The 19,867-nt window shown below is 49.5% G+C and overlaps 2 protein-coding genes across 10 annotated transcripts; both read left to right on the plus strand.

Moving 5' to 3' along the window:
- Nucleotides 1-551: 551 nt before the first annotated feature.
- PABPC4 (poly(A) binding protein cytoplasmic 4) lies at nt 552-14,946 on the plus strand. 9 transcript variants are annotated; one of them, XM_080567035.1, is made up of 16 exons: nt 552-679; nt 1,136-1,381; nt 7,518-7,711; nt 8,016-8,131; nt 8,618-8,757; nt 9,029-9,123; nt 9,697-9,834; nt 10,425-10,520; nt 11,013-11,285; nt 11,556-11,643; nt 11,817-11,936; nt 12,498-12,625; nt 13,245-13,338; nt 13,446-13,576; nt 13,659-13,758; nt 14,610-14,946. In XM_080567035.1, exons 2-15 carry the CDS (start codon nt 1,183-1,185, stop codon nt 13,743-13,745), a joined length of 1,899 nt encoding a protein of 632 aa, XP_080423161.1. In that variant the 5' UTR covers nt 552-679; nt 1,136-1,182; the 3' UTR covers nt 13,746-13,758; nt 14,610-14,946. The 9 variants fall into 9 exon arrangements, with proteins under 9 accessions (XP_080423161.1, XP_080423160.1, XP_080423163.1 ...); XM_080567033.1 differs by lacking the exon at nt 552-679 and adding an exon at nt 2,707-6,752 and having other exon boundaries at nt 1,244-1,381; XM_080567032.1 differs by lacking the exon at nt 552-679 and adding exons at nt 2,707-2,831; nt 2,916-6,752 and having other exon boundaries at nt 1,244-1,381; nt 13,659-14,946.
- A 394-nt stretch (nt 14,947-15,340) lies between these two features.
- On the plus strand, nt 15,341-19,194 carry PPIE (peptidylprolyl isomerase E). The gene is made up of 10 exons (XM_080567041.1): nt 15,341-15,488; nt 15,608-15,706; nt 15,784-15,827; nt 16,355-16,381; nt 16,725-16,806; nt 17,337-17,437; nt 17,786-17,909; nt 17,983-18,168; nt 18,677-18,819; nt 18,904-19,194. Exons 1-10 carry the CDS (start codon nt 15,458-15,460, stop codon nt 18,970-18,972), a joined length of 906 nt encoding a protein of 301 aa, XP_080423167.1. The 5' UTR covers nt 15,341-15,457; the 3' UTR covers nt 18,973-19,194.
- The last annotated feature ends 673 nt before the right edge of the window (nt 19,195-19,867 follow it).

A 19,867-nucleotide genomic window follows, 5' to 3' on the forward strand; every position in this document is an offset into this window, starting at 1 on the left:
CTGTGCTGCCCTGTGCTCACGCTCTGCTGAAGATGCTGGGAGCAGGTAACTGCGGCTCTCCGGGCGCTGTGGGGCGGCAGAGGGGGGTGAATCCCCCTCTTGTCCCAGCTGGAAGGGGGCCCGGCCGCTCGCTCCCAGGGGAGATGCTGAGGACCCTTGGTCCCGCTCCAGGCCAGCACATGACAAGAGCTGGCGCGGTGCCGGGGCTGCCGCAGGAACTCGCGTTTATTCGAGGAAAAATTGTGCTCCGAACGGGAGGAGGCAGATCACTGTGGGAACAACTCCAGCTGCCGGTGACACCTCAAAAAACACAGCTGGGAGCAGCGACCAAAAACTGTTCAGGAGGGGCGCCTCGCTCGGCCGGTGCCCCCTGTGCTCTCCCTCCTCCTCACAGGGTGCCAGCCCCGCTCTGCGGGGCTCGTGTGGGATGGGGCCGCCCTGAGGGGATGGGGACGGGGATGGGGACGGGGAGCCGCGGAGGCCCCGAAATGGCGGAGCAGGCCCCGGTCCTCCCCCCCGCTGGGGTCGCTGCAGCGGGCGGCGGGGGTCGCTCCCTCCGGGCCGGGCCCGCCGCCGCCTCCCCCTGGCGGCCGCTCGGGGCCCCGTCTCGCCGCGGCGGCGGCTATAAAGGGCCGCCCGCCGCCCGCCGCCGCCTCTTTGCTCGCCGGGGCCGCAGCGCGTGAGTGGGGTCGGGCCCGGCGCCGACCGGGGAGGGGGCGGGGGGGGCGCGGGGCGAGCGCGGCTGCGGCCCGGTCCCGGTCCCGGCCCCGGCGCGGAGCCCCCCCGGGGCTGCTGCCCCGCGCGGAGCGGCCTGCGCTGTGGTGCAACGTCCGTGAGCCTAGCGGGGACGGTTTGAGTGCAGGAGGTTGGTTCCTATAAAGGTATCTTTGGGAAACGGTGATTATATATAATAAGTATATAATATATATATATTTTTTTCTAAAACCCCAGCAAACCCAATAGAACCAGCTCTGGGCTGGGGAGCGGGGGCTTGTTCTGTGAGGCTGCCCCGTCTCTGGTGGGACTCGGTGCGGGGCCTGGCCCCCCCCAGGACCCCTTTAGTGAGGCTTTTAAGTTGGGTTCTGTATTTCTCCCCCCACCCCGTTTAAATATTTACCGAAAGCTTTACTTAAAGAAACCCCAGAATAACCCCCGCGGCTGCCGGGAGCACGTGCGGGGACGATGAACGCGGCGGCGGCGGCCAGCAGCTACCCGATGGCGTCGCTCTACGTGGGTGACCTGCACCCCGATGTCACCGAGGCCATGCTCTACGAGAAGTTCAGCCCTGCCGGGCCTGTGCTCTCCATCCGGGTCTGCAGGGACATGATCACCCGCCGCTCCCTCGGGTACGCCTACGTCAACTTCCAGCAGCCCGCCGACGGTAAGTGACACGTAGGGCCACAGCCACGGCCGCCGCCTTCACTTTTCCTCACTCTTTCCCATTAACGCACCCTGCTGTTCGTGTGTTCTGCCGTGTAGCTCCCACCAGTGTTGCAGTTACGGGATAAGCTAGTGCTTGGGGAGTTCAAATATTTTTTATTGCTTGGCGTCTCCAAAATACTTCGCAAATGCACATCTCGGTGACATCTCTGGTTAATAGAACTGTTTCTCTGTTACTGAAATTAAACTTTCGAGACTTGGGTTTATTGCAGTGCATATAAGAGGATAATCTCTACCATGTGCCTCTGTTCTGGTGTAGGTTTAGGCTATTTACGTGGGACTTCATGCAGTCAGTCCTGGCAATAAAATGTGAAAGTAATCAGCCCTGGTCAGATGTTCAGTTTGACTGAGCCTCTGGCTGTCTACCCACTATGACTTAATACTGGAGAGATCTGATGGACTCTGTGTTGCTGTATTTGTGCAAGCACCCGGATGGGTCTTCCAGTCTGAAGTGATATTCCTGTATTGATGGGAAAGAAGATGCATTGTGCAGCGTGTGAAAACCTCTGTCTCATCTACAGAATCCATGTTGGTTTGCTCTGGTCAGATTCTTTCTTAATACTTTAATTTGGGACCTGCTCAAGTAGGTATTCCAGCACTATAGCAGCAGAAATGTGAAAGAAGGGACAGAAAAGGTCATTTTGGAGCACGTCTTTTCTGGAAGAAAAGTGGGTCAGCATTTTCTGCCCTCATTTTTAGAGCATTTGCTTGTTGACTGGTGCAGGTTTACTGCTGTGTGCTGTGATTTAGCAGTGTCTATATATAGGCATCTACAGGATAGATAAGGTGCACTCTTCCCTTTAATTCAGCATCAATTCATAAAAGCACAGACTTCAACAGCAGGTGAACTCTCCTGTAGGTTCCAGCTGGTCGTCCTGTTCTACAGTTTTGCAAAGAGCAGCCAGCAGTCTGTTACGCAGGGTAAGAAATAGACTTTGGATCAAAGTCTTCGTAATGTGTAGAAAACCAGTTTTGTCACAAAACTGTGCTCCTGCAAGCAAGTAGAGCCTGTGGGATTGTGCTCTTGGCTGGAATATGGAGTATGATTTTATGTAATCTGGTTGTGACTGTGTGCCATCCTCACTTCCATCCTCTTCCCTGATTCAGAGTGCCTTCTGCACATCCTTTCCTTGGGATACTGACTGATATGACTGAGCTTTTCTGATTTTTTCTCTTGCCAGGCTGATTGAAAACAAAAACCAAAACTGTCCGCAACCCAGTGCATAAGAACTCATTCATAGAACTCTCTACATTGCTTTTATGCAGGTTAAGCTCTGTATTTGTCTCGAAACTTCCCAGCAGGAAGGAAAGAACCTGAGAGCCTGTACATATGCCTCTCTCCTGTTCAGGTGAACCTGTCTGCTCTGGCTCCGTCTTATAAAACAAGCTTGGTATGTTTGTGCTGTGCAAGCAAGGGTACAGTAACCCAGGCTTACCTGCCTTTGTCTAGGCTATGATTTCTTTTTTTTTTGCAGGATAAGAGGAGAAACTAACAGGAAGCAAAAATAGATCCATGAAGGAACTCAGAAATTTCTATCAGGCTGTGTGTGTGTGTGAAAGCGTATAAAGTTCTCTTCTCTTCCTTAAAGCAGAGAAGACCTGTATAACGTAGGTGTAGGTATGATGTTAAAAGGGAAGAGTGGCTAGTTAGAAATGCTCGCTTTAGCAAGAAGTTGTTCTCCTCGTACAAACATGAAGACAGCTGGCCTTCCCGTGTATTTCAAAGTAATCTTTAGTGGTAATAGATAGGCAGGAATTCGGAGGGACGTTGTGTCATTCTGGACTCCTGGTGAGGCAGCAGACATTTTAGGAAGTCCCAGCACTTCAAGTGATACTTTGACAGAGTAACTGGTGTCCTGTTACTGGTGGGTCTTACAAGGTCAAGCGACTTAAACCTAATCTTTGAGTTAATATTGCGAAGGAGAAATAGACAAACTCTCCTGCCTTTGTGAAGTGATCTCTTCTGGAAAAACTCCTAACTTGCCTGGCAAACTGCAGCATGTTACGAGTAAAAGGCAGTTGCTGTACTAAACGTAATGCAGCAGAACATGAACAGATCATGTTGGGAAGGTGAGCGTGGTGGTGGTGTGTTGAGGTCTATCTGAAACCAAGACTTGGCTGTGAAAAATACAATCTTTACAACCTCATCCCTGCCTATGGCAGGGGGGTTGGAAGTAGATGATCTTTAAGGTCCCTTCCAACCTAAGGCATTTTATGAATCTTTATTGTCAAATGCAGGAATTTTGGCTTTTGTTTTCACCGTAGCAGTACCCAGTACTGTCTGTGTGAAGGCTCTCGGAGAATAGGAGGAATCTGTATTTTCTTCTAGGGATGCATAAGCAAAAATGCATTTGGACGTCATGTTACTCAGCCTACAAAAAGATAGGCGGTGTTCTGTAGCACTGCAGGGAACTCTTCTGATTTATGGGTGATTGTTAAGCTACTATAAAATATCCTGCTATAAAATATAAAGTAATCAGGAAGATTTGTGCACTGGAAACTTCTAGGGAAGTTCTTGTGGGCATGCTGTTAGTATGTTCGAAATGGTAGTAGATATTAAAGGAGTTGATATGGTAGCTTGCGTTTCACTGGCATTTTTTGAGCGTTTTGTAAATCTGAGGATTTACCACATCTTAATCTTTTTGTGGGAAATAGGACTCTGCCTTTACTGACTAGAGAAACCAAACTGTGGCCATAAAGTCAGGTAGCAGCCAGAACTCCCCGGTAAAGTGGGACCACTGTCACGTCCTGAACATCCTGTGTTTCCAGAACTCCTGTATCCAAATTGGCTAAGAGCGTACATTTTTCTTTGTTTTTCTTGGCTAATGGAGTGATACTTTACCCTGGAAGGGGTTACTCTTTGGACATGCATTGTCTAGCTGGTGTAGTCTGCTGCAGAGACGTTATTTTTTAGTGAAAATGAGCTCTGCTGCCTTTGATTGCAGTTCTGTGGTGTAGTAGCCAGTGAATGCTGAGTACTGATTCTGTCATACTTCAATAGGCAGATGAAGGAAATGCTTCAAAGTTCTGGGTAGTTCAGGCTCAGCCATGGTTGTTAATATTTATTTTTTTGACTGTAAAGGGAAAGAAACTCATTTTATTTGGAAGAAAAGCTGAATTTCCTTTCTCATGTGTTCCTCATGCAATTTAATTGCATTCCAGGGTTTCATAACATTGACAGTTATGACATGACAACTCCGATAATGAAGCAGAGAAACTTCAGTGTGGCTGTAGAGATAAGCTGTTCTGCAAGTACAGAGAAAACAGCGTGTTTCCCAAGTCAAGAACGAACCCAGAGCTGGGATTAGAGAATTGTCTCTAAAAACGAAAGGCGTAGAAGAGTGTAGATAAACTTGTTGCCTCTCTTCTTCCTTCAAGGAGAGAACAGCATAAGGAAGACCTGGATAATATGAATACAGGTGTGCAGTTAAAAGGGAAAAGTGGTTATGTACATGCTTCATTGCTGACAGCATTTTCTTCTAACTCTGCTGTCAAGGGGTTAAAAGAAATGGGGATCAAGTCTGTTCTGTGCAAAACCTCGCTAGTTTTAAGTGGCTAAATTTGCCCTGTTATTGTTGTCAGGTCTTTCTTAGTTAGTGACAGAAGCAAGAGCCTGGAGGTCTGCAGAGCAGCTGTCGTTGCAGGATAAAACTCCCTGTGCAGAGTTTCTGATGGGTGAATCCTGGTGTACGTGTGGTTATGCTTTGTGCTGCTCAGCCACAGCAGCCTTGGCTCTTGAGGAGCCTGTAAGTGAGAATGATTGCTTTGAGGCCTAAGGCAAACTGCAAGGGGTGATCGTATGTTTGTTTTTCCTGTCCAAAAGGCGCTTGAAGAAGAATGGAAAGAGTCTGAAAGGGGTTAAAAGTGTGTGCAATGTTGTGTGAGTTGCAGTTGAGCCTGCTGGAAGGATGACAGGAACCTGTGGGAGAGAAATAGATACAGGAACTGAAGTGGGTGAAGATTTGCTGCTTAAGTAGAGGAAAATGAGAAGGTGTTCAGATGAAGGAAGTGAACTGGGTGTGTTTAGTCTGAGTCACTCGCATCGTTCTGCTGATCCTTCATGGCTTTTCTCAGGTACTGGTGTGATGTGATTGCATTTCTACCTGGGGGTATGGCAGGCCTCCTTCAGATCAGGAAATCTCGCCAGGGCTTCCTTACAGCACTGCTCACAAGAAGCATGTGTGTGTTTCAAGCAGAGTGTGACAATACCATGGAGTACTTGCAAGCTGCTGAAAGAGTGGTGTAGTAGTGCCTGCTGGTGCGCACTTAGGAAGCTTGAGAGAAGCGGGAGTAAGTTCATAATTAGTCTATATAGTTCATAACTAGTCTGTGTAGTTCATAACTGGCCTATATCTCAGTACCTGCTGCAGAACGGTTCCCTCTGGTTGCTCGCCACTGCTTCACCTGCCTGTCACCTTTCAGCAGGAGCTTTCTTTCTGCTGCAAATGGTATTTATGACTAGTTTGTGCCCTTGCCAACGCATGCTTCTGGAGGACCTCTGTGCTATAAATAAACACTGCCGAATTTGACAAGCCGGACCAAGTCGCCTGCTGAAGTGCCTACTGGGAGTGGGCTGCGGGAAGAACCGGAGGGTTGCATTGATTCAGAGTAGCAGCTGAGGAATCATTTCAGCATGGCAGTTAATTGAATCAAATACCTTTGACTAGCTAATAGAGCTAGTAGAGTCCTAGCAAGTATAGTTTTGTTCCTAAAATGATTTCTATTTTTTTTTTTTGCAAGCCTGACTACTTCAGGAGTGAGGCCCAGCAGAACTTGTTTCCCAGTTGGGGTTGTGTGTGAAGGGCTGGGGAAAACAGCAGTGGCACCACTTCAGCTTGAAAAGCAACACCAGAAAGATATTTTTGAAGCATGTGGAAAAACTCCTAAAACTTCCATGCAGTAGTTCAAACTGATCCTGGGGTAGGGAGTGCAGGAGACTTCTGCAGGCAGTGACCCGTTGGGGTTCCTGGTGGTGGCTCTGTGAAACGCTGCACAGTTGCTCTGCTTGCACTAGCAAAGTATCACACAAAAGCAGGTGTTCAAGTTGGTGTTTTCCTGGAATTTGTTGCTCCTGAAATCTAATTGGCAAGTATCATAGGGTGAAGGTGGCATGGAAGAACTGAGCCGAGCAAATCTGGGAAATGGGTTCTGCCCTGTTAATATTCCTGAATTTTTAATGCATATTCTTCTCTCTCCCTGCCTCATGCTGGGAACTGACAGTCTTTCATTCTCTGCCCACTCCATGCTGGGAGTGTTTCCTTGCACAGAAGAGTCCCAAGCATTTGAATTTTATGAACAAGATCCTAATGAGTGTACGTAATGATCCTTTTAATATATCAGTAGGTAGCAGAAATAGAATTGTGGAGGGGGGCCAGTTCAGTGTGGGTTAGAATGGCAGCAGTGGGGTTTTAGAATTTATCTGTACACTTCCATACTCATCACGTAGGCTATGTGGACTTCTTTTACAGTGTTTTGTCCATTCTTACTCACTTTCAGATTGAGCAAATGGGGAATCATTTTTTGGCCATGTAGGCTGTAGGGACTGACTCATGTTGTTCCCAGCCAGCCATGTGTTCATGTGCATTTTCTGTCCCTGACCTGATAGAGAGATGATCCTTTTCTCTTAATAGAAACAAGCATGGGTAGATGAGAGCTCATGAAAAGCAAACAAGCCAGTTGGTCATTTTTGCTGCTTCTTTTTTTCCCAGGGTTTTCTGTATTTCCTTTCCTTATTTTGGGTGCATACATTTACCTTTATGATAATGAAGAATATAACTAATGAATGAAGCCCAGGCATTTTGGCATTCATTTCTACATGACTTAAAAGACTACTGTCATGTCAGTTCGGAACAGTTTATTAAGCCTGTTATAGTCACTGTACATTTTTATGTACATGTTGCAAAGCCCTCCCTTGAAACATCAAGTTAAAAACAAACGAAACAAACCCTAGTCATTGGAATTGGTGGCCCCAAACGTCTCCATGAGCTGACTATAATTCAGAGAAAACCATCTCTCACAGGATGGAAACCTTTATTCTTTAACAATCCAGAGAAACCTGTTCTTGACTTCTCTTGCAGCTGAGCGTGCTCTAGACACCATGAATTTTGATGTGATCAAAGGAAAACCCATTCGCATCATGTGGTCTCAGAGGGACCCCTCCTTGAGGAAGTCAGGGGTTGGGAATGTCTTCATTAAGAACCTGGACAAATCCATTGATAACAAGGCACTTTATGACACATTCTCAGCGTTTGGGAATATTTTGTCCTGCAAGGTGAGACGTGGTTACTTTGTCCAATTCTGCTGTATTGGTGACGTGTTCAGACACATCCAGTGTAGGAAGCGGAAGGGACACCTTTAGCCAAGTGAGGAGTGATGCCTCTGGAAGGCAGAGCTGACCAAAGGGTCAGGGATAGCTCGAGTTATGTCAGGCTCGGTCATGAGATGCACCAGTCTGAAACACAGATGTTCTGCTTGCTTTGACCCTTGGCAGTAACCTGTTTTCACATGCTGGCATCACGTCCTATGACAAAGTATGTGCTCAGAGATCTGAGTTTGGTTTCCCTCCACATGTCTAGGTGGTGTGTGATGAGAATGGCTCTAAGGGCTACGCATTTGTGCACTTTGAGACCCAGGATGCTGCAGATAGAGCCATCGAGAAGATGAACGGCATGCTGCTAAACGACCGCAAAGTGTGAGTGTCACAGCCAGCAGCAGCAGCGATCGCATGAACCGTGATGCATCTCGGTATTAACAGGGACACACAAGGCACTGGTTCTCCTGGCCCGAGCCTTGGCCTGCTACCTCTCCACTACAGGGCTGGTGAGTGACCCTGCCCAAGCCATGGCCTGCTCCCCCTCCATTACAGGGCTGGTGGGTTCTCCTAACCAAGCCTTGACTTGCTGCCTCTCTGCTAGTGGGCTGGGTGGGTTTCTGTGGCCAGTGCTCTCTCCACTGCAGAGCTGGGTGGGCATCACAGGCTGCTTCTCTCTGCAATAGGACAGGTGATTTTTCTGGTTGGTCTGCGGCCCGTTTGTCCTTCTGTTCTCCTGGCACCCTTTCTTCTCCCCATTTCCAATTCCTACCACAAACTCATTTTTTTTTCCTCACTGCAAATCACACATTGCTTTTCCATTCCTGAAAACAAGTCGCTTATTGTAACTTTCATTATTTCCTACAGATTTGTTGGGAGATTCAAGTCTCGCAAAGAGCGGGAGGCTGAGCTGGGAGCCAAGGCAAAGGAGTTCACCAATGTTTATATTAAAAACTTTGGGGATGACATGGATGATGAAAGACTAAAGGAGCTCTTCAGCAAATACGGTAAATACAGAAGCACTTTTAATGAAGCTGTGAATTTCATGACCAATGCTCATTTAACAGTGCTGCTACCATCTGTGTAGCCCTGCCTGGGTCACTTTGAGGCTGATGAATAAGAATTAACATGTGTGTGGTAGTTGGGTCAAATGCTGGACGGGAGGCAGAGGCTAGCTAGCAGATAAGTAAGAGAAGAAGGGTAGGGCTATTATGTGGAGTTTAATAGTCTAGACAGAGTCTTATGTGATATTTTACTAACCCTGTCCCTTGGTAACAGGTAAGACTCTGAGTGTTAAAGTGATGACAGACCCCACTGGAAAATCCAAAGGCTTTGGCTTTGTAAGCTTTGAAAAGCATGAGGATGCTAACAAGGTATGACCAACTGTTGTTAATGCTGCTTGGGTATCTTTAGAGAAGAGCTTAATTGCCTGACCACAGAAACCTGTTGAGAAAAAATTCTGTCTTGGATGTAATCTTCTGGATGTGGAGACTAGAAACTGCACTTTAATACCTTGATATTCAGGAATAAGCTGGCATTTCTCGGTTTACTAGGTGCACACAGAATACAGTGGTATAACAGTAATTGTTGAAGAAATATTACAATAGAGGGCTTAAAGAGTGGGTGTTCTCGGAGAGTTCTTATCCAAGCAGTATGCTTGTTAAAAATCTGCCCTAACTGCAAGAAGGGTGGGGATAAATTCACAAGTTGCTGTTGTTAGTCTAGTACTTACAGTGGGGTTGTCAGCATGGTCTCTCCTGATAACTTCAGTTTATCTTTAATTAGTCTGTGTTACACAGGAACAATGTAAAGGTGCTATGGCAAGATTGGTTTATTGGCTAACAAGCAGGGAGATACAAAGTGAGCTTTGGGCAGCCAGGTTCTTAACAGGATCAGCTGCTGTCTTGTTTTAGCAGTTGACAGTTTTCTTTGAACCCTCTGTCCAGGCAGTAGAAGAAATGAATGGGAAGGATATCAATGGGAAAATGGTGTTTGTAGGGCGAGCACAGAAGAAGGTTGAGCGCCAGGCAGAGCTGAAACGGAAGTTTGAACAGCTAAAACAAGAGAGAATCAGCCGGTACCAGGTGAATAATCTGTCTCTTTTCTGAATTTAAGCACTGTTTGCAATTTACTGGCAGACTGAAAAGGAACTGACAGAGTAGTCATTGTCCTGTAAAATATCCTGGGAGTTAAAGTTTAAAGGTGACTCTGGTATTTGGGGGTGAAGGAGACATCTGTGCATAGTCCTGTCAGTGGCAGCATTCAGGTGGATGTGAGAAGTCACACAGCCTCCCCCATTTTCCAATGGGGATACCTCAAAGGATGGAAAGAGACAGCCTGACTGTGCTGTTGTCTCTGTAATTTATGGCAATATTGTCATGTCAGAGGTTGCATCTGAATCTTTCCTGCTCCTTGCAATATAGTGCTGGACTGGGGACACATGATGCAACAGAAAAGCAGAGGAAATCCAGACGGGCTCCCTTTCACCGCAGTGGGACTTGTCTCTACACCTTTGCAACATTTTTTGCCCTTGGGTTTGGTGGTGCAAAAGGAACATTATACTAAATTAAGAGGTTTTTAAACAAATGACGCCTTTAACAGATGGATGCCAACAGTCAGTGTGTTCAAAATTCTCTTCATTACTATAGGTGTCTTATTGTTCTCTACCTTCCAGGGAGTTAACCTGTACATTAAAAACCTAGACGACACTATAGATGATGAAAAACTGAGGAAGGAGTTCTCACCTTTTGGATCAATAACAAGTGCCAAGGTATTTGGAGTTCTTGGATTTTAAGGCTGAAGAAGGAACTGTTATCTGATGTGGGATTGAAGGGCCGTTTGTTTATCCCTGGGTCATCGCAGTCAGAGGAGTATATGGAATAGTAAATCCACAGATTTCCTTGTCACAGTGGGATTTTACTGATAACTTGTTGTATTCCCTCCTGAAATGAAAGGGGTGGGAGATGGCAAGCATGCTCATTTGAGGTGACTCCCGATAAGCATCAGATGGCATTTCCCTACCTGTGTTTAGAGGCTGCACCTGATCTTTCCCATTCCTTGCTGCTCAGTGTGGGCCTGGGGACACATGGTGCTTACAGAAAAGCTGAGTAAATCCAGACAGGTGATCTTTCATTGAGTACTTGTCTCTACACCTCTGCAACACCTACCTTCCTGAGATATGACGTTTCTCTAGGATGGAAAATACAGATTCTTATGCTGTTCTTGGTAATGTTACTCCACTAGCAATTAATCTTTACTGCAGGTGATGCTGGAAGATGGACGGAGCAAAGGGTTTGGCTTTGTCTGCTTTTCCTCTCCAGAGGAAGCTACAAAAGCTGTGACAGAGATGAATGGACGAATTGTGGGCTCAAAGCCATTGTATGTTGCACTCGCACAAAGGAAAGAAGAGCGAAAGGCCCATCTAACTAATCAGTACATGCAGCGCATTGCTGGGATGAGGGCCTTGCCTGCCAACACAATCATTAATCAGTTCCAGCCTGCTGCTGGGGGGTATTTCATGCCTGCTGTGCCCCAGGTAAGCTGAGTTAAGTTAGTACGGTGTTACGAATCTTTAACCTGGCTTGGACCTTTGATGGTTCAGCTGCAGTCATCCCACTGAGCCTTTCTTATGCATGTAAGCAAGTAACTCCTAATGAGGAGTGTAGTCGGAGTTAATTCTGTGACTTCCCAGCTGCCTGCTGTCTTAATGTGAATTGAGTGAGTCCTGGGAACAACTGCCAAAACACGTTGTAAACAATGTGTGTTGTTCACTTCTGCACTCTAAACTTGTGTGGTCTCCCTCCAGGCCCAGAGCAGACCTACTTACTATGCACCCAACCAAATGACGCAGATGAGACCTAACCCACGCTGGCAGCAAGGAGGACGACCTCAAGGTGAGCATGCTGGAAGCAGCGCTTTGGTTGTATGACCCTCTTGGTTGTACTTCACAACAAGAACAATGCATGCTTTCCTTTCTGTGCACAACCCCCACCTGCTTCCTGTAGCTGACTGTCCTGACTCGCCAGTCAGTTCTGTTTTGAGGATTTCCCCGTATTTCTTCCATTAGGCTTCCAGGGAATGCCAAATGCCATGCGCCAGTCTGGACCACGGCCAGCACTGCGCCATCTGGCCCCTGCTGGCAATGCCCCGGCCTCTCGTGGCCTCCCTGCCGCTGCCCAGCGAGTTGGTAAGGTGCCTGCCTCCCCGGCTCGTCCCCTCAGCTGTGGGGGATACTGTTGAGACTCGACTTTTACTTCCAGAAATGGTTGTCAGATACGGATAACCAAAGGCCACCTGGAGCAAGGGGCAGAGACAGCACCTGAATCTTTCCTATTCCTTGCTGTGCAGTGCAGGTCTGGGGACAGTTGGTGCTACAGCACAGCAGAGGAAATCCAGATGGGTTGCTTTTCCACTTGCTTGGAGCTCATCTCTACAACTCTGCAACATTTGCCACTCAAAATAAGGCTCCACAGGTTATGAATATTGTTTTCAGAGTAGAGCATCCAAATTTACTTATTCTAAGGAATAACTAGAAAATATCTTGAATGCAGGATGTGGAATCTGGTCTAGTTTTAGGGAGAACTGCCCTTTCCTGAAGTATCTAAGTGCATTTTGGAGGCCAGTTTCTAAAGTGGTGTAATTAGACTGTACAGTTCAGGGCTTGAATTCAGCAGTTAATAGCAGGCACCCCAACTTGCTTGCTGCATATTGCTCTGGGTGTTTCTAATCCTGTTCTCTTCCCTTGCAGGTGTTGCCACTGCAGCACAGAACTTAGCTCCTCGTCCACCTGTAGCTGCCCCCGCTCCCAGAGCGGTTCCTCCTTATAAATACGCCTCAAGTGTCCGCAGCCCGCACCCAGCCGTACAGCCTTTGCAGGTAACACAAGGATCTATGTCATGAAGTCCCTGAAGTAACTGCAGGCCAACAGATTTTACATGCAACTGAAGTGTTTTACAGAAATGTCAAGCTACTTGTATAACCCAGACAGGCAACAGAAGTTGGAATTTAAAACCTGGCAGTTGTACCTTTGCCAGGGACAACTTAGTTGATTTATCTGTCTCATCCTAGTAAGCCACTTTTTACTCAGATATGCTGTAAGGTATTTTTCTTGGTTCTGTGCTTCTCAGCTTTGCTCCTTCATTTTATCAACTTTGATACCTTAATGAGAATTTGGCTTTGAAGGCAGTTAGCCTTTCCCATACTCCACTGCATTGTACAGAAAGTGGGCGTGGATGTTTTTTTCTCGATTGTGATATGTCTCTCCGTGTTTGGTAAAGTTTTTGTAATATATTTACAGTGCTCACGTGTGACAAGAGTTCTTGAGATCAGAATTTGAAGCATGTTTAAGACCTAAGGGCAACTTTTCTGTTTGTGAAATGAAGTCTGCTGTCAGCTTGACATTGTTTTTTAGAAGGAGGGGCTGTATTATTTTGTCTCTAAATGTGAAACAATCAGCATAGCATCTATTTTTGAATCCTTGTCTGCTCTTCTACAGGCACCTCAGCCCGCAGTCCACGTTCAGGGACAGGAACCACTAACAGCCTCCATGCTGGCTGCTGCCCCTCCTCAGGAGCAGAAACAGATGCTGGGTAAGCGAAACTCTGGTTCTTACAGATTGCATTGTACTTGGGAAAGCTCCTTGGGTTTCACCAGCAACTTTTTAATTGAACTGCTGTCTGAACTCCTTTTTTTCTAGGAGAACGTTTGTTCCCTCTGATTCAAGCTATGCACCCCAGTCTTGCAGGGAAGATCACAGGAATGCTGCTAGAGATTGACAACTCAGAGCTGCTGCACATGCTAGAGTCTCCAGAGTCCCTCCGGTCAAAGGTAAGTTGGCCTCTTGTCTTTGGGGCAGATGGTGGGACCCTTTGGTCAAAAGAAGTTTCACAAGGTAACTTGTCTCCCTTAGGTGGAGGAGGCTGTTGCAGTGTTGCAGGCTCACCAAGCCAAGAAAGAAGCTGCCCAGAAGGTGGGTGTGGTTGCCGCTACCTCTTAAACTGGGAAGACTGGTGAGTGTCTCAGTCCTCACTTAAATTGAAAGCTTCCAGAATCAGGGTAAATAAAGCATGATCGTTAGTAAATGCATCTGGTCTGGGAGGCCTGTGTAGGTCTGGGTGCAGAACTTGTCTGATCTTAGTCCATTCTTCAAAAAAGACTAAAGTAGCTTCTTGCAACAGAATCCTTACTGTAGAAGCTTTAGGAGTATTCTGCAGAAATCTCATTTTAATTAAGCATCAGAAAGATGTTGCATAAGCCCCTGAAACGTTCCTAGCAGTTGACATGTCATGGAAGGATAATGTATTGAAATGAGGCTTGTGAATTGCTAATCCAGAAAATGAGACAAGATTTTCTAGTGACTTCAAGGCTAAGTAGACTGTTAATGCCCATTTCTTATCCTGACAATCACCTGCATATTGTATATAAAGTGCTAGTGTAAGGAATGTCACTTCCTTGCACAGGTCTGTCCAAACAAATGCTGTCTCCCGTGTTTGGAGCTGGCTCGTTTAACTTCTGAATAAGGTTTTTATTCAAAATAGCTCTTACTTTTGCTGATGTGTTTCTCTGTGGGTTTGTCTGGAGTTGCTACGAACATCTGAAGCACTTTCTGTGAAGCTGTTGTGGTCAGCTGTCACAACTCAAAATGGTGATGGTTGATGGGTTTTATATTTTTACCTGTAAATTTCTCAGTGGGTCTGGTGACTGGCTTCTCTACCAAAGAATGTGAGTTTCTTAATGGATGATCAGAAATGGATATTATCTATGACTTACCAGCTTCTGGACATTGCAAATTATATTAGTCCTTATGGCTTGTCTGGAATGAGCTGTGCTTTGTGTAGATAATGTCTTCTTTTGCCTGTAGGACGCAAGAAGCCCCTTCCTAGACATCAGCTCAAGATGTTTGAAGATTCTTCACCGTCCTGCAGATCTCAATGCATCATATCATAGTTATATTGCATTTTGTAAATTAATCTTTAAAATCTTATTTAAAAAGTCAGTTCCCCAAAGCTCTAGATTTCCAAAACCAGAAATGGATTTGCAAGCTTTTCCTTTGTGGTCAGAACAGTTGTCCTTTGCCTTTTCTAAGCCAGGACACTGAAGATTTCTGATCGAAAGTATTTTGTGGTTTTGGTTTTAACTGAACAATCCAGTTTGGAAAGTCTGGAAAGCACTTAACAATAAAGGAATAAAAACTTTCACTGTGTTGTCATATTTTCCTTAAATTTGGTTAATAAATAATAATGTAGACTACTTAAATGAGAAGACAGTTGTCATGTAATGGATGCATTAAAATTATGATCTGAGTTACTTGGCTTGTTAATGGGGCAAGTGCTGTTTTCAAGCAGCTGTTAAAATCATGCCGCGTGTTATTATGTTGGGTTTGATGAAAATAACATGAAAATAACCCAGGGGGGACCTAATGCGAGGCCTCAGGTGTTCTTCAAGTGGAGCCGAAGCGCTTGGGTGCCTCCTCCGTGCATGCAGACGAGGCAGCGCTTTGCTGGTCTGGGTGTTTTACACTTTTGGCTGGATGCGCTCAGCGCACGTCTCCTCTCATTCTATCTGGAGAGGTGCTTCTGGACAGTACCCGGGCCGGGGCCGCTCCGGGCGCCCGCTGCCGGCCCCGGGGCGGCCCCGCTCGGGAAATGGCCGCGGCCGCCCCTCGCCGAGGGCGGAGCTGCCGCAAGGTTCCGGGGCGGTGCGGGGAAAATGGCGGCCACCAAGCGGGTGCTGTACGTGGGTGCGTGGGGCCGTGGGGCCGTGTGCGGGGCTGTTTGGGGCCGTGGGGGCCCTGTGCGGGGTCGTAGGGACCGGGGGGGCCGTGGGGGCGTCTCGGCGCTAACGCGGTGCCGGCCGCAGGCGGGCTGGCGGAGGAGGTGGACGAGAAGGTGCTGCACGCCGCCTTCATCCCCTTCGGCGACATCACCGACATCCAGATCCCGCTGGACTACGAGACCGGTGCGTGCCGGGCCCCGGGGCTCCCGGGGGCGTCCCGCAGGCTGCGCGGCCGCCCCCTGACCGCTTTGTGTCCGCAGAGAAGCACCGGGGGTTCGCCTTCGTGGAGTTCGAGCTGGCGGAGGTGAGAGGGGGCGGCAGAGCCTGGGGCCACGTCCTTCTGCCGCGGTGTCCGGGGCTGGGTGCTGCCGTGGCAGGCCCAGGGGTCCCCGTCTGCCCCCCGTGGCTCCCGCGTTTCCCTTGGGCCAAGGCATGGCCGCTGCCAGCTGTGCCATCCCCAGGGCCTGGCCGCACCGTGTGGGTTTCTTCTTGGTGGGTGCCATGCAGTGCCGCTCCTTTGCGGTCTCGTAATCTGCCCAAGGCCTGCTCCACAAGGTCTTTCCTCCTCTCCCGAATACTGGCGTAACTGGGCAAGGGTCTTACACAAAGCGGGTGCGATGGGTTGGTCAGGGAGAAGACTCCCTCAAGTACTTCCAGACCCTGCCTCAGATACGGCCCCTGCAAGGTCCATCAGTTCTCACAGCCTGGGGCATACGGGGCTTAGGAAACCAGCCCTTTGGCAATGTTCTGCAGGGGCACGTGTGTGCTGAGGCTTTCCTTTAGAGGGAGAGAAAAAGTGGCTGTAACGATTCCCTTCCGCTCTTCCCGCAGGATGCTGCAGCAGCCATCGACAACATGGTACGGAGCCTGCTCCCGCACCGCCCGGCGCTGCTCTCCCCACGGCTGGCAGAGCCCGGGGCAGCTCTCTGCAGACGTGAGCTGGGTGATGCTCCAGGCGTGGGCCCTGCACGCTGTGGGTCAGGCTCCCTGCTGCTCTGGATCAGGCCCAGCGCCATCATGCCCTTCCCTGCTCCACCACTGCCTGCGGTCTCGGTGTAGATCCCAAGCTGTGGGGCCCTCGCTCCAATGCTTAGACCAGGGATAGAAAGCAAGCGGTTTTTTTCTGGCTTCTGCAGGGATTTGGGGGCCCTGGTGAGTTTTTACCTTGTGGTGGGCTTTGTTCTGCTTTTGTCCTCTGCAGAATGAGTCTGAGCTCTTCGGCAGGACAATTCGTGTGAACTTGGCCAAGCCAATGCGAATTAAAGAAGGATCATCCAGGCCGGGTGAGTTGGTGCCCTGGAAAGGAGAAATCCCCAGGGACATTCAGAGTCTGGTGTATCAGCCTTTCTGCTTTCCCAGCGCTCTGCCTCCCATCCAGGCATTGCAGCAGGCTGAGCAGCATCCCGATAACCGAAAATATCCCCTGGTCCCTCGGGCAGATGCGCTCTTGGCTGTGCTTCCAGCTGCCCTCACACTTTCTAACAGAGCACACGAAATGCATGCACACATGCCGGGCAGGATTACCGGCACGTCTGGTCACATCCGAAATGTGCAGGGGGCCCAGGCTGTGCCCAGCAATGCCTGCGTGGGCTGGTCGGCTTGCCATGGCTGGAGGAATTGCTGGCTCTGTCCCTTATTTCCCTATGTGGCGGGGTACCCGCACACTGTCCTGGAGTCAGCTGTGCCAGCCGCGTGCTCCTGTGCCCTGGCTGCGATCCCACTGCTGCCAGAGCCACACCAAGCCCTGACCTGCACGTCGTGCGTGGCCGTGGGCTTTGTCACCCTGCACCAACTATTTCCTCGTCTGTCACAGTCTGGTCAGATGACGAATGGCTGAAGAAGTTCTCGGGGAAGACTCTGGAGGAGAACACAGAGGAAGGAGGAGCGGAGGCACCCAAACAAGAAGCTCAGGAGGTAGGAGGAACGGCTGGAGCCGTCTGTGCCCTCTGTGTGCCACGGGTCTGGGGAATCACCACACAGGGACCTCCAGGTCCTTGCAGCCGCCAGAAGTGGGAGCCAGGAGCAAGTGGCGGCCCCAGGCAGCCCCTGTGTTCCCAAAAACCTTACACAGGTTTCTGACCGGCCCTGCAGCAGCCCCTAGGGGCCTGGGGCCAACGCCTGCTGCCTGTGTTGCCTCCGGGGAGTTTTAGAGCTAGTGCTGCCTGCACCATTGCTGCCGGCCGGGGATGCGGGGCTGGGCTGGCCGTCGGGTGGCAGAGCAGAGGAGCAGCACCACCACTTGTCTTTTCTTCCCCTACCCAGGGTGAGCCTCCTGCAAAGAAGGCCCGGGCCAACCCCCAGGTTTACATGGACATCAAGATCGGGAACAAACCCGCCGGGCGACTCCAGATCCTCCTGCGCTCTGACGTGGTGCCCATGACCGTAGGTGAGGAGCGGGTCGGCCGCTCGGGTGCAGGGGCTGTGGTGCTGTGCTCACCTCTGCCTCTGGTCCCGAACAGAAAATTTCCGCTGCCTCTGTACCCACGAGAAAGGCTTCGGCTTCAAGGGGAGCAGCTTCCACCGCATCATCCCCCAGTTCATGTGCCAGGCTGGAGACTTCACCAACCACAACGGCACTGGAGGCAAATCCATCTACGGGAAGAAGTTTGATGATGAAAACTTCATTCTCAAGCACACGGGGCCGGGTAAGGCCAGCTCGTCCTGACCGTGCAGTGAAGGTCTGCGTTGGCCAAACGCCTCTGCCGCGGCCAGGCTGTTGTCTGCCTCTGGCGTTCAGCAGGCAGAAGTGCAGCGCTCTCTTTCTGTCTATGCACCGTTAATTTCCACTGTGGTATCGTGGAGAGTTTCAAAGCTGCTTTCCTGTTGGATTTTAGAGGAGGGATGTCGCAGTGCAACTACAAGCATTAGACAAGTAGTAAAAAGCAAGCAGGCTTATCTCCGTACAAACAGCTTTCCTAGTGCCACAACTGAAAAGAGATTAATGCGCTCTACCACTTTCCTCCTTTGATGCTTGCAGATTTTTCTTTCTTGGCATGATCTGTTTCCACCAGTTTGTGGAGATTAGTATTCAGAGACCCTCTTAAAGCTGACAGGGTTTTGCAGGGCCTGGGAATGGGTTTTGGTTAAGTATTGGCTCACATGCAGAGCGTGTTGCTCCCACCCTGGCTGTAACGTTCTGCTTTCTGATCGCAGGGCTGCTGTCGATGGCAAACTCTGGCCCAAACACCAACGGCTCCCAGTTCTTCATCACATGTGATAAAACAGACTGGCTGGATGGGAAGCACGTGGTGTTCGGCGAGGTGACGGAGGGCATGGATGTGGTGCGGCAGATCGAGGTTGGTGCCGCAGCGGCATGGTGCCCACTCCCTGCCCGCAGCCTCGCGCCTGAATTCCCATTAATTCCTGTTCTCCTCCTGAAGGCTCAGGGCACCAAGGACGGGAAGCCGAAGCAGAAGGTGATCATCTCCGACTGCGGGGAGTGCGTGTGACCCCGGCACTGGGGGGAGTGCTGCTTCTGCGCTTCTGCCCAACTTCCCCTGCGAGGCTCAGCGCCAAGTGCCTGCGGACGGCGCTGCGGGGAGCTGCTGAGAGCAACGCGCCCGCCCCGGGTGAATTGCCCCCCACGGCGCTCCCCATGGGGCAAGGTCGGCCTGCCATCAGCTTTGTGAAGACTTTCTATTTGACAGAAATAAAAGCTAGTTTTAAAAATACTGAGGACCTGCCCCAGCTGTTGAATTCTCACTGTGTGAGGATGTGCTTTGCTTTTGAAATGTTTGCACTCATCTTCTCGAATCTGGTGCCTAAATCCAAGCTGCAGGGCAGGCTGCCGGGCGAGAAGAGCGGAGCCGATCCCATTGCTGCTGCGTTCGGAGCCAGGATCAGAACCTGGCAGCCTGCCCCCACATCGGCAGGGGGAGACGAGTCCCTGCTGCAGCCCGGCCCCATGGCCAGCACCGTCCCATCCTGGGGGCATTTCTTAGAGTGGGAGAACAAGGACTGGAAAAGAAGCACCAGGAAGGGGGCGATTCGTTCTTATTTTGGTGCACCGTCCTCAGAGGGTTTTTCATTAGGTATATTGGGCTTTCTCTTTTTTTTTTTTCTTTGCGTGTGGCTAAACCAGGTACATTATTTGTTTTTTCTGATGCAAAGTCCCTCAGGTACCCGAGCTGAGAAATAGGCCAGGCCATTTCATTTGGAAGACAGCAAATAACTAACCATGAAAATAGTGGCGTGTGACCGTGGTCCCCTTGCGAGCCCGCGGGAAGCGGCCGCCAACCCAGGCAGGGAGACACAGCCTGGCCCCAGCCCGCATCTCAGCACCTCCGTGGGGCTTCGTTTCAAGCAAATAGGTACAATTTTAGCTGATCGTGAGTATTTTTTCAT

The sequence above is a fragment of the Anser brachyrhynchus genome, assembly GCF_964034855.1.
Source record: "Anser brachyrhynchus genome assembly, chromosome: 24".
Lineage (NCBI taxonomy): Eukaryota > Metazoa > Chordata > Aves > Anseriformes > Anatidae > Anser > Anser brachyrhynchus.